We start from the raw sequence: 13,376 nt of genomic DNA on the forward strand, positions 1-13,376 counted from the left end.
TATAACATTCTTATTATTAATAAATGTGCTCCATACATACCCAAACCAACAACTCTTTACGCAAAATTATTAACTGTGATGTGTCAAATTTTAACTCTTTCACTGGGAGATCCTTTAACTGGACATGGCCGTTTTTTAAAAAATCTTGCTTTACAATGGTGTGTTAGTTTCTGCTGTATCACAAAGTGAATCAGCTTTGGGGATATACATATATCCCCAAATCCCCTCCCTCTTGCATCTCCCTCCCACCCTCCCTATCCCACCCCTCTAGGTGGTCACAAAGCACGGAGCTGATCTCCCTGGGCTATGCAGCTGCTTCCCACTAGCTATCTGTTTTACATTTGGTAGTGTATGTATGTCCATGCCACTCTCTCACTTTGTCCCATCTTACCCCTTCCCCTCCCTGTGTCCTCAAGTCCATTCTCGACATCTACGTCTTTATTGGACATGGCCTTTTGATTTAAAACATTTGTTGTAAACAAAACTAAAAGTCTTATATTTACTCCTCCCCCCTCCCCAACCCTAGGAAGTATCCTGAACCTTTTAAACTGAGATAAATTCTCACCATTCATTCCATTTAACCTGCGGAGAAGAGAAGAGCCAAACAAGTTTGTTGCTTTTTATGAACTGGGTCTTAAACTAGTAGCTAGGCAACCAATCAAATAACCCTGACAACAAAAATAAAAGGAACTTAACAATGACATTGAACTTAATGATAGCCAGGAGTCTACATACAGCACTGTTTAGTTGTTCAATGTTATTGGTTCAAATGTAAAGTCTAACACTAATAAAACTTACATTTTTTTCTAATTTATGGCATTTTTGACATTTGTATGCTGTTTTAGAAAAACACTATCACAAGTATACATATAGTTAGTTACTCCTTTACAAGAAATACACATGAAGCATATATATCTAGGTAGACTTCTTTATCTCGTGATTTTAGCATTCACTTCATTGAAATTGATGTTTGAAACTCAGAGGTATGTCTTGTTTTAGATTTTAGCTAAAATTGCCCTGTCAATCTCACAGAGATGTAGCGAACAAATGAGACGATAGAGAGGTAATGATGGAGCAAAGTGATCTAGAGCTGGTGTTAGGTCCCTAATCTGCAAAACAAGGACAATATTATCTATATCCCTGAATTTGGAAAGGTTCAAGAGAGATAACATATGTGATAATATTTTTTTTTTGCAGTACGTGGGCCTCTTACTGTTGTGGCCTCTCCCATTGTGGAGCACAGGCTCCAGACGCACAGGCTCAGTGGCCATGGCTCACAGGCCCAGCCGCTCTGCGGCATGTGGGACCTTCCCGGACCGGGGCACTAACCCGTGTCCCCTGCATCGGCAGGCAGACTGTCAACCACTGCACCACCAGGGAAGCCCCTGTGATAATATTTTTGAACCATAGAAGCACTATAAAAATGTTTCTTGTCAGGATGTGAAAAGTACCACATAAACTTTTTTTTAAAAACCAACTATTGGGACTTGCCTGGTGGCACAGTGGATAAGAATCTGCCTGCCAATGCAGGGGACACAGGTTCAAGCCCTGGTCCAGGAGGATCCCACATTCCACAGAGCAACTAAGCCCATGCGCCACAACTACTGAGCCTCCACTCTAGAGCCCGTGCACCACAACTACTGAAGCACGCGTGCCTAGAGCCCATGATCCACAACAAGAGAAGCCACCACAGTGAGAAGCCCACGCACCACAACAAAGAGCAGCCCCCGCTCACCGCAACTAGAGAAAGCCCGCGTGCAGCAATGAAGACCCTACACAGCCAAAAATAAATAAATTAACTGAATAAATTTTTTAAAAACCCAACTATTGGGCTTCCCTGGTGGCGTAGTGGTTGAGAGTCCGCCTGCCGATGCAGGGGACACGGGTTCGTGCCCCGGTCCGGGAAGATCCCACATGCCGCAGAGCGGCTGGGCCCGTGAGCCATGGCCGCTGAGCCTGCGCGTGCAGAGCCTGTGCTCCGCAACGGGAGAGGCCACATCAGTGAGAGGCCCGCGTACCGCAAAAAAAAAAAAACAAATAAAACCCAACTATTGCTCTGCTTTGCAAAAGAGGATGCTATAATTAGAATTTGTCCCCTTACTGTAAAATCTCTAATATGCCCAAACTGCTCATAGTACAAGCTGTCAATATCTTGGGAATAAGCTGACATACACAAAAGCACAACTGAACATGTTAGTCAACTGCTCACAAAAATTACCATCCTGATTAATCAATACTATGTACACCTTTGGAGTAAATAACCTCACTAGTTTGTGTGCTATATAAGAAACTCATTTATTCCAAACACACTTTGCTAAATAATTTGCTCACAATCCCCTTTCACTTATTGTTGTACAGCTATATTGATCTTCTGTCTGAACTTACCCTGTCATGCAACAATGAATATCTGAATCAATTGTATAAGTAACAAGGAGCTGTGGCAACTGACAATGTGAAGCAGAAGACGTCTAGTATGTTTTTCATTTCCAATAAAAGGGGGCAGTATTACATCAGTGTAATACTGATGTACTATTCTGATGTTTTTGCAAAGTATGGGTGAGAAGCAAGAATCTACACTTGTAAAAAATGAACAACTGCTTTCTTGAACAAACAGGAACAAGTTTACAATGTGCCTTAGTGACCGGATTATTATTTTCCTATTTACTTGATTGAAAAAATATAATTTTGGCATGAGAAATGCATATAGTTATCAAGGATCAGGTTAAGTATTCTCAAAAGCCATAGATTGAAATTCTGATTTTTCTGGAAATATATTACAGTATATATTAAATTAGTAGGAGCAAAAGCTCCCTAGCACACTAATATTATAAAATCTGAACATTATCATGTTGGCTATGAGCAGATCCTAGCAAGTAACTAGGGTATACCAGTTACTTTAAGAGTGAAAAAGAAAAATGCATATCTTGAGTTTGTAAGAAGGTGCCTGTTAGCTTCTAACTAACCTTCTACTCTATCTTAAGACATTTTGGCTCCAAGGAGTAGTAGGTTAATCCATTCACCTTTGGAGAGTGTCAAAGAGTGAAAATTTAATAAAGTTAACAACAGGTTTGACCACCTGTCTGAGGTTCTAAAGTGGAAAAGGACCTAATATTAACGGAGCACCTCCTGTGCCAGATATGTGCTCTACATATGTTTTCCCTCAAAATGATCCTTCAAGGAAAGGATAATTATCTCCATTTTATAGGTATGTTCATTGAGACTCACAGAGGTTAAGTAACTTATTTAAATAACACTGTTAGAAAACAGGACAGGCTGCTTCCAAGATTAATCCTAGAAACTGAGACACAGGATTAACCAACTCCCAAACCCATGCTCTTTCCAATACACCATGTGGCCTCTAATTCTATTACTGCTCCTGGTCTAGCCACCTCTTCTGTCTCTTTGTCTGTACTAGCATCATTTGATCTTCTGTTTTCTGACTGATATCTTTCCAGAGCCACAACCAATGGACATCATGGTAGGGAAGAATGCCCTACCCAGACATAGGGTGAAAAGTATACAGGAAGCAGGGGTCTCAGTGCTTTTCTGCTTCACTGTTTCTGTTTATTTTTACCCTGTCTTATTCCATCAAAGGTTTTGGATTGCAAATGTAAAAAGTACTTCTGTATGTAATAAGCTTAAAGATCTCATAGAAAATTAGTAAATGAATTTAATACTGTTCTATAAATAGAAATATCATTGATTAAGAATTAGGAAAGCTGAGATTTAATTCCTGCTCTGACATGAATCCACTATGTGAACATGGGTAAGTCATTTTGTTTCTTTAGGTCTCAGTTTTCCTGTCTGTGAATTGAAGCTATTGGACCAGGTCGAATGTTATATCCCCTCCAGTTCTTTCACTCTACAGTTTTAATCCCACAAATATACTTCAGAGGCAGATAGAGTGTGATAATAGTGTTCATGGTAGCTCATTTTGACACCCGATAAGGTCAAGAATTTTTCTTAAGAGATTCACAGAAGATGAAGGGAACAGCAGCTCAGGCCACATATATAATGTGTAATCGGCCTATTTATGAGCAACTCTGATCAGTAGGTAATCAGTTTTCTGGCTCCTCAAGGTTATTAAGATGACCAAAATAACCAGATACCTAAGTTACAAAATACCTATGCAGGAAAGTGCTCTGACCAATCACCGAGTCAGCATTCAAATATCAAGGAAGTCAGAAAAGTTACAAAACGCACTTTAACACTAAGAAGGCCCACCCTGCCTTGCCTCTCTTCTAGCCAGATGCGCTTAGCTTAGCTCTAAGGACATTTGGAAGCTGCCTATCTAAAATTCTGCAGTGTATTTTTCTGACTGAAATTCTGTCTTAGAGATGTCAAACAACAAAATTTGGTAAGCAATTAGCCTATAATATGATCTAGTTGCCCTGGGACTATGGGAGGTGGCTGGTGTTCTTGCTGTGGAAGAAAGCTAAAACCCAGGGAAGTACCTTAGACTTCGGCTGGCAAGACAGTCATGATCCATGCACAGCAGTTGTGTTGAAATGATGGAGCATAACAGTTCCTAAGGCGCCGTTACAGTCTATTGTCCCTACAATCTATATATTTAACAGACCCTAAATATCCGGTGACACAGCCAACCAGAACAACTCCATTGGTGCCGTTCTGGCTGATCAAGTCAACAATGTTTCGTTTTAAAGTGTCAGAATAGGGGTTTACCCAATAAAGTGAAATACGCCATGGGTAAACGTGTATTCATATGGACATATATGTGATTCTGTATGTGTCATAATGACATAAGCACCCCTATGCCTGTGTAGTAAATGTTTCCCCTCAGTTATGAAACATACAAAGCATGTTTTATATACATCTAATGTTAGTAAATGTCACAAAAACAACTCTACAATGGACATTGTGATGCATTGCCCAGATACCCCTTCAGGACTGATTTTTTCCTCAGCTGCAGGGAACATTGTTGCTCACCCTCAGCTCTTGGCCCTCTTCGGCACTGCCTCAACTAAAGAGAGTCACATCACCTAAGGTTATGTCCCCTTCCCAGGGTAACCCTCATCCAATGACTGGTTGATACAAGTGTATAAAAGTTCACCCCCTCCATCCAACTTGGGACAATTCTGCGTGGCCATGGCCATGGCCATCTCAAAGCTTCATATGAGGTTGGCTAAGGCTTTGGTTAAGACTGCATCACAGTCCTGCTTTCATCCTTTCCCTTCTACAGGTGGCAATCAGAAAGAGCACCCCCCCCCAATAAACCTGCTCGTTAATCTCCATCTCACAGTCTGCTTCTCAGGGAACTCAAATCTGTGACATGTTCATTTGTAAAAAGATCTCCAGATATGAGCGTGATGAGCTATGCTTTATAAATTACAAGGTGTCATGACAGAAACACTGAGAAAAAAATCTCTACAACTGTATTATGGTTTACAAGAATAAATTCAGAAATCTAATTTATGGATCTTTACATTTAAGGAAACTGAGGTAATTCCAAAGAGGACAATTTTGAAGACAGTTAAACTGAATTTGCCACAATCCATTTTACCAATCTTATTGCACATTATATATTTACCCTCTTTGATCTCAGAAGAAAATATGATTCTCAGAAGAAAAGGTAGTGTCTTCTGAAACCTCATAAAATTAAGATGGATATTTTGATTATAAGAGAGCCAAATCGACTATCACAGGAGCCCTTTAACATTGCTCTTAATTTACTCTTCTGGCTGCAACAAACCTAGCAAACAAGGATAGATACATACTGGGTCTAGAAACTAAACAAAGCCTACACATCCACAAATATACATTCAAAAGAGTGACATTATTTGGGAGGGAGATCATGTAAAGGAGAGCTTGTGAGCACAACATCCCTGAATATGATGGACTTTTCCGGTGCCCCAAATTCAACCCCAATAAAGTCATCTACTGAGACAACAACTCCCTTCAACTGGGAAACCAGGGTTTTCTGATTCTGTAGAAGCCACTTTGCCACTTATCTTCAGGAGCTCAATTACATTCAGTGTGATATGTTTTAGGACAAGTTTAGATTCATTATTATTATTTTTCAACCTTAACCTAATCTCTCATCTCTCTCTCATGGCTTCCAACACAAATTCAGGTGTTATTATTCTGGAGCCTCAGACTTCCTTCCTCCATATGAATTTTAAAAAGTCAATGAGAAATACTTAAAATTAACCTGTAGTATTTGAAGTTAATAGAGTCTTAAGCTTGAACTTCAACCAATGATATAAATTCAACCATATAGGGTCACTGTGTCAGACAAAGAGAGAGAGTCACTGCAGGAAGCAAGGGATGTCCAGTGTCAATTTACTCCTAGGTTGAGTGCAAACCTATCAGGATGCCGCTAGTCTAAGCCTGCTTAATGTGACGGGGGAGCTTCACTGAAAGGCACAGTTGCTGCAACAATATGGAATTTATTTCTTATTTTCCCCCCTAGCTAAATGGCATATACACATTCTGTTTTAAATATTCTCTATGTTAATATTCCAAACAAAAATTTCTAGATGCATTTCTCAAAGAAATATCTCATTCATAACATTAATCAAAGGTAAATGATTCTTCATAATTTAAAAACAAGTATGATTATTTAAATAAAATAACTTGGTTTTTTGTGGAATAAAGTTTCTGAAATGTATTAATTCTAAATATATTTATTTAGCTCAGTGATTTTTCAACCAGGGGTAATGTTGTCCTCCCTCCCCCAATAGGGGACATTTAGCAATGTCTGGAGACATTTTCGGTTGTCACAAAAGGAGTGGTGCTACTACTGGCATCTAATGAGTAGGGGCCAGATTAGCCACCCATGACAAAGAATTCTCCAGCCAAAAACGCCAATAATGCTGAGGGTGAGAAACCGTGATCTAACTTAATAAATCTGAAGTTGCCATAGTTTTGTGCATCAACTCAGTTAGAAAGCAGTTTAACTATGTGAGTTGGTCAATATGCCAACTTCTGAAAAATCTAACTCTGTTTCCTTCTGCTGACCCTTCCATTATTATGTGAGGAGCTCATATCTGTGACAAAATAGTACATTTGTTCTATATATTCAAAGATCACCCATAGTTTAGTCTACAAGTTATGGGAAACATAAGAAATTGCCTACTCTGTACCAGGAGCTTTGCTAGGTATATTCATTTATATCTTATTTCATTGTAACCCAGATTACTACCCTCACATTACAGATGAAGAACTTGAGATTCAGAGAAGTTATTCAACGTACCAAATATCACACAGCTGGCAAGTGACAACTCAGTGCCTACCATTCCAAGTGAGAATATATAGTTTTAAACTCATTAATACTTTCTTGCATATGCAAAGAAAACTTCTGAATCATTATGATAGTTAATGGGGTGAGGAGGGTAATTAGCTTTTAACCATGTATCTGTCTGTATTATTAGAATTTTCAGTAAGCATATACTACTGTCATTTGAAAACTCATAAATTTTAAAAGACTCAGTTAAACAAATCACTAACATCCTTCTCATATTAATTTTAGGATTAACCATTGACAAAACCATAAGGTAGGAGATGGTCTCTGGTGCATGTACCCATTCTCTTGCTTTTAACCCAATTTCCCACCCAGTATCCCTATGCCAAAATGTGTTTACCTATCTAGGTCCCCAAAAAATATCTTACAGTTATTAAATATGTTACTATTTCATGGTGCTCACTGAGTATATAGTATAGTGTCTTAGTCAAAAGATTGACTGTGTTTATCTCTAGTATCAGAGTGGTAGAAAAGGTCTGGGGGCAAGGCTTTTCTTTTCTTGTGGTCCTGAAACCTTACTGTATATGTAACCATCTACTGAGGCAGTTCTTAAAGAGGGGCTCTGCTCTGTGAGCCCACTGCCAAAGATGGAGCACTTAATGGGGAGTGGGGCACCTAAGGGATTGAGCAGATCCGGTGACTGGCATGTGCATAGCAGGTCTCCAATATATAAAAGTTTATGGCTTAACCAACACTAAAAGACCCACCATTCCCCCAGACAGTTTCTTTCTTACCTGGTGTGAACCTCCCGCCAAGAGATCAATTAAGGTGGAGGAGGGAGGAGGCAAATAATGAATAATTTAACATATTATATAATCTGTCTATTTATCTATAGGAAATGGGGTCTTTGCAGATATAATCAAGTTAAAATAAGGTCACACTGGATTAGGGTGGACCCTAAATCCAATGACTGATGTCCTTATAAGAAGAGGGAGATTTGGAGACAGGGGGACATACACAGAGGGAAGATAGCCATGTGAAGAGGGAGGCAGAAACTGGAGTGATGCAGAGACAAGCCAAGGAATGGCAAGGATCATTCATTCATCCAATAATCGGAATTTTTCACCCAGTGTATGACAACAGCCTCTCAGCTGGTCTGCCTATTTCCATTCTTAACCTCCTGCAGTCTGTTCTTGCACATTAGGCAGAATGATCCTTTTATATGTAAATCAGCTCATGTCAATGTCCTGGACAAAACCAGTCTAGGAATTCCCACAGGACTCAGAGTGAAACACAAAGCCTTTCCAAGGCCTACAGGTCTAACACACTCTACCCCAGGCTATCACTTTACTTCACGTCCCACTGCTCTCCCTTCCCTCAAGCTGCTCTTGCCACGCTGGCCTCCTCGTTGCTGGTCCTACACTCTAAGAGCTTCTAAGCTTATTGTTCCCGCTGCCTGGATGCTCTTCATGTGGTCTGCACAGGGGTTCCTTCAGATCTCTCTACTCCGTAACACTTCCGCAGAGTCCCTACCAACCTATTTAAAAGCACAATCCTGTAACTCCCTATTCCCTTAACTTGCTTCCATTTTTCTCAGGGCATTGAGTCACCTCCTGATGTTATTGACATTACTCATTATGTATTTAACTGCTTATTTTTTCCTCATCTGTGTTCCCCTATTAGAATGTAAGCTCTATAAGAACAGAGATTTTTGTCTGATTTGTTCACTGCTGTATCTCCGGTGCCTAGAACAGTGTCTATTACAGAATAAGCACTCGATAAATAATTTGTTGAATCAAAAACTAAATGAATGCATTTTGTAAGTTGCTTTGTTTTCTGTTTTGCCCAGGCAGATAGGAAGCTTAGTAATAAACTGAACGATGAGTCATGGTCATGTATTAGCCTTCACTGTGAGCATATATGCTTCTTCCTTTTTTAATATTCTGATAGTCTTGTAACGTCATACATCCCCTTTATTATAAGATATTTCTAAATATTTTGGAATGGGACAGATAAACACCAATAGACAGGTAGGTTGGGTGCCTGGTTGGGTACCTGGGAGGCGACCCACACTAAGTGGGAAAGGGTGTATTTGTTAATCAGCACTAATGATTAAGTGTGATGCAAGAAAGCCCTCAAGCTAGGACCCCAAATCTTTGGCTGCAGTTTGATGCTTGGGAGCCTGGAAAGAGCCAGATAAAAATGAGTCAATGGGTCTGGCAGAGCCAGAGAAGGAGGGAAGCAAGTTTTACCTTTTCATTCCTGCAGTTGTTCAGCCCCATATTATTCATGGTAGACAGTTTCCCATCAACACCATGCGGCTGTTGCTGCTGTTGCTCCCGCTGGATCTGTTCGCGCATCTTCCGAGCCTCCTGAATAGCTTTCATCACTGTATCCTGATCCCCAAACAGGGCAGGGGAGTTGAGACTGGACAGGATATCTGCATATACAGGATGCATTATTAGAGGCTTGTAAGGTTAGACTCTTAAAAAATACTGCTACTACCCACTCCCCTGTATAATACCACATTCTCTGAAGAAGGAAGAGACACATTTGCTATTAAGAAAACTGCAATACAGCACAGAAGTCCAGGGTAACGAGCTGTGCTGGGGTTGTTTTAGCCCTCGGAGGACCAGCGTTTCAGTTTATCTGGGTTCTGTCAACACAGCTCCTCACAGATGAAGGTTCCTAGATTCATATATATATATATATATATATATATATATATATATATATATATATATTCTGGCTATATCTAAGAATTAGTGGGGCAGTAGTGGTGAAGAAAGGGGCTGGGGATGGGTGCAGAGACATCTGTGCAGGCTGACCATTATATCTGGTGTGCTAATACAGCAAAGTTGTTTCTGGCCCAGCCAAAAAAAATCTGTGAGGCTACATGTGTCCTTTGGCAGATATCTGTATCTGTGTGTTCATATGTCCACTGCAGGAGAGAAGGGGTGGGAAGGGACATACCGCACTCTGTTCCCCAATCACTGGCTGGTTAGTGAAGCATTCTACTCACCATGCTGCCTCCGTTATTTACTAAGAGAATGACAGCCCATTTCCTACCCCCAACCGGAACACCCACCGTTCCCAGTTCCCTGTCTTCGTGATAGTAAGGCTGTACGTGTGGGAATGGATTTCACATAAGTATACAGCTTCAAATAAAGTGAAAACATTTACTTTCATTATATTCCATGCAACACAGAAGGACAAAATTCAAAATTAAACGAATTTTCCTCCATATCTTGCATTTTACTGTAGGTTAAAATTAATACTTTAGATGAGGCTTTCCAATTTTAGGCAAAAAGAAGGCAATTGCTTGCTGACTGATAGATTTCAGCTGCTGTGATAAAGTTTAATGGGATCAGCTTGCATGTATCCTGGTATGAGCATTTCATAGCACATGCATGTGTGTGTGTGTATGTGTGTATATCTGTGTGTGTGTGTGCACACACCTCACAGAGACAGAAGGGACAGAGGAAATCAGACTACAATCAAGCTCACATCACACGTCTATGTGTGTGCAGTGCATGTGTGTATGTACTTGAGTTTAGAAAATACCACCAACACTATCTATGGAAAAGTTCTAGAAAGTTAAACAGCCACTTTTTAGGATATAGAAAACCCATATCTTTTGCTCTGAAGCTTTTCTGATTAAAAAAAAAAATTCTATCCAGTATTGTCTGGACAAGAGTACTATTACTTCAGCTCATTTCTAGCTCACGATCTAAAGAATACGCTCTGCTGAGGTATAAACTCCATAAGAGCAGGGCCTGTGAAACAGCCGTCTTTGTCCCTCACAATGCTCAGTACAGAAGACAAATGCTTTCCAAACAAAATTCAGAAGTGGATTATAGGAGGGCCATTTCAAGATCAAGCCTATTATTTATCCTCATGTTGGCTTTTTTTCCCCCTCATCTCACGACTTTCAACAATTCAGCAATCATATTCACATGCTGGAAATGATTCATTTCTCTTTCCCACAGCAATCCCACTGACTTGGAGTGAAAACCTCTGGGCCCCTGAAAGAGGCATCCTAACTCAAAAAGAGAATAGGCTGCTGTATGGATCCTAATGTCCCCAATTTCAATGAGGAAGATTTACATCTCATCATCAGAAGATTCACTTAGATTCAGCATAGCTCAGCATATATTCCAACTGTGAGTTTATAAAAAGAGCAATATATGAGTTATATGTCAGAGGACCTGGATTCTAGTTTTGACTCTGCTAATTAATACCTACATGGCTGTGGGCAAGTCATTTTAACTGTAAGACCACAATTTATTATACAATGAGAGTAATAATAATATATTACCTAACTCATTCGATTATTGCGTAAAATCAAATGAGATAAGATAGGCAAAATGGTTTTTTAAATTGTAAATGGCTACACTTACACATTATTTTATTTATTACAGGAAGCAATTCAGGCTATAGGATTCAACAACACAAGGAAGGTAATATGGTGAAGAAATGCTAGTTCTAGTCCTTAATCCCTTTGAAATTTTGTGTCTTTATTTGAAAATTAAGAGACTTATAGAGCATAGTAACAATAATGTTCATATTTATTTGGCTCTCTGCTACTACATGCTTTCGTGCTTTCCCAATTACTGTCTCATTCCACATGTATATGTAAATGTGTTGCTATTCGGTTGTCCAGTCTTTTTAAATTGCATGCCTTCTGGGTGCCAGATACCATGTTAGGCACTTTATATATTTTTTTCTCTTTTAATTCTCATAACAACCTATGAGCTAGGTAATAATATTTCCCTTCCAGATATTAGGAAACTGAGTTCAAAAATATTAAATAATTTTCACAGGGTCACATAGCTAGTAAGTAAAGGCTCTCTCTCAGTCCAAGTCTGCCTGATGCCAAATCCCATTTTTTTCTCTATACTTCTCATACCTGGGTATGAATATCCCTAGAGATACCCGGCAATACATCAGAGAATGTAAGGAGGCAGAGGATCACTATGACATATCTTACTAGACATTAACTTTATTTCATATGATGGCAATCAAGCGTGTCATTCATATTTGCTTCAATGCAAAACTGATATGGGATAAGATGTAAAATTCACAAACATTTTACAAAGAAAATACAAAATGTCAAACAAATTTTGGACTTTTGGCAGGCAGCTTTTAGGCCAGGTTCCTTTAGGCCCTTGGAGAGTTCATGCTCACTCTTAATCTGCCTAGAGTTCCTTCAGTGGCAAAGCACTGACCAAACACAGAAATTTCTAAGTCTGTGAGTGTTGGATCTAACTCATCATCATCTGAAGAACCCATCCCAGCAGGATTTATATTATAACCTTTTCTAAAAGTTCAAGTCACCCAAGACACTATAACTGGGTTATGTTTCAGTAGAAAAGATTTTACTTTTACTTTATTTACTTTCACTTTTTTTTTTCTTGGACTAAGGAACACTTTGGAAACAAGAATCAGTCATCAGTAAACATGTTTTGCTTTCTTTTACCTAATTCGTAAGTCTCTTCCTGGTGTTGACCTTTCCATTTACCTAAAGAGGATCCTCTTCCCAAGCTTCCTCCAATGGGGCTGGGGATGCTGCTTTTGTTAGGCAGATTGACAGGGCTGGTTTTGCTGGCTGGAAAGAGGCTTTGGGTGGGAGATGTTGGAGACTTTACAGGCTCAGCTGTCTTGGGTCGGGATGAGAGATTCAGCGGCTGTGCTGCTGCTTCATCCTACAAGTTTACCATAAATAATTATTTTTTTTTAAATGAAGCACATTATCACTTAGTAAGCCACAGTTATTTTATACCTCAGAGACAATGCCACATTCTCCTGCGATAATAACAAAAGAAGCTAATGATCTACCCCCTTGAAGATTCATCAGAAGGAAACCTCATTAATTTCCCTGTGTTATGTTTCTATTTACATTAAGTGTGCAGTTGGATCATTCTTTTTGCCAAATAAAAACTGAATTAGCTCACATTACAGCTTAATTTCCTAATGTGTTTTCAGGGATCTAAATTAACCTAGGGCATTTACAAAGAATTATTTAAAATTTCAGCAGCTCTGTAGTGCTTCTGTGTTATTCTCTCTGAAAAGTTCCTGGAACTATAAATAGGCTCTGCCACTAATTTTTTAATATATATTTTAAATCAAACAATAGCAAGTACTTTAAAAATGGAAACACAAAGCCTTCCTCTGC

At 39.4% G+C, this 13,376-nt stretch overlaps 1 protein-coding gene across 4 annotated transcripts in view; it reads right to left on the reverse strand.

Moving 5' to 3' along the window:
- The window catches only part of SOX6 (SRY-box transcription factor 6), a 442,494-nt gene that overhangs the window by 68,805 nt on the left and 360,313 nt on the right, over positions 1 to 13,376 (reverse strand). For 3 of the 4 annotated variants that reach the window (XM_065883041.1, XM_065883044.1, XM_065883042.1), the window contains 2 exons: positions 12,723 to 12,906; positions 9,454 to 9,641 (listed from right to left, as the gene is read on the reverse strand). In XM_065883041.1, coding sequence (XP_065739113.1) covers positions 9,454 to 9,641; positions 12,723 to 12,906 — 372 coding nt within the window. Of the gene's footprint in view, positions 1 to 9,453; positions 9,642 to 12,680; positions 12,907 to 13,376 lie in introns of all 4 variants that reach the window. The other variant, XM_065883043.1, reaches the window with a different exon arrangement.

Source organism: Phocoena phocoena, chromosome 8, assembly GCF_963924675.1.
Source record: "Phocoena phocoena chromosome 8, mPhoPho1.1, whole genome shotgun sequence".
Taxonomy (NCBI): domain Eukaryota; kingdom Metazoa; phylum Chordata; class Mammalia; order Artiodactyla; family Phocoenidae; genus Phocoena; species Phocoena phocoena.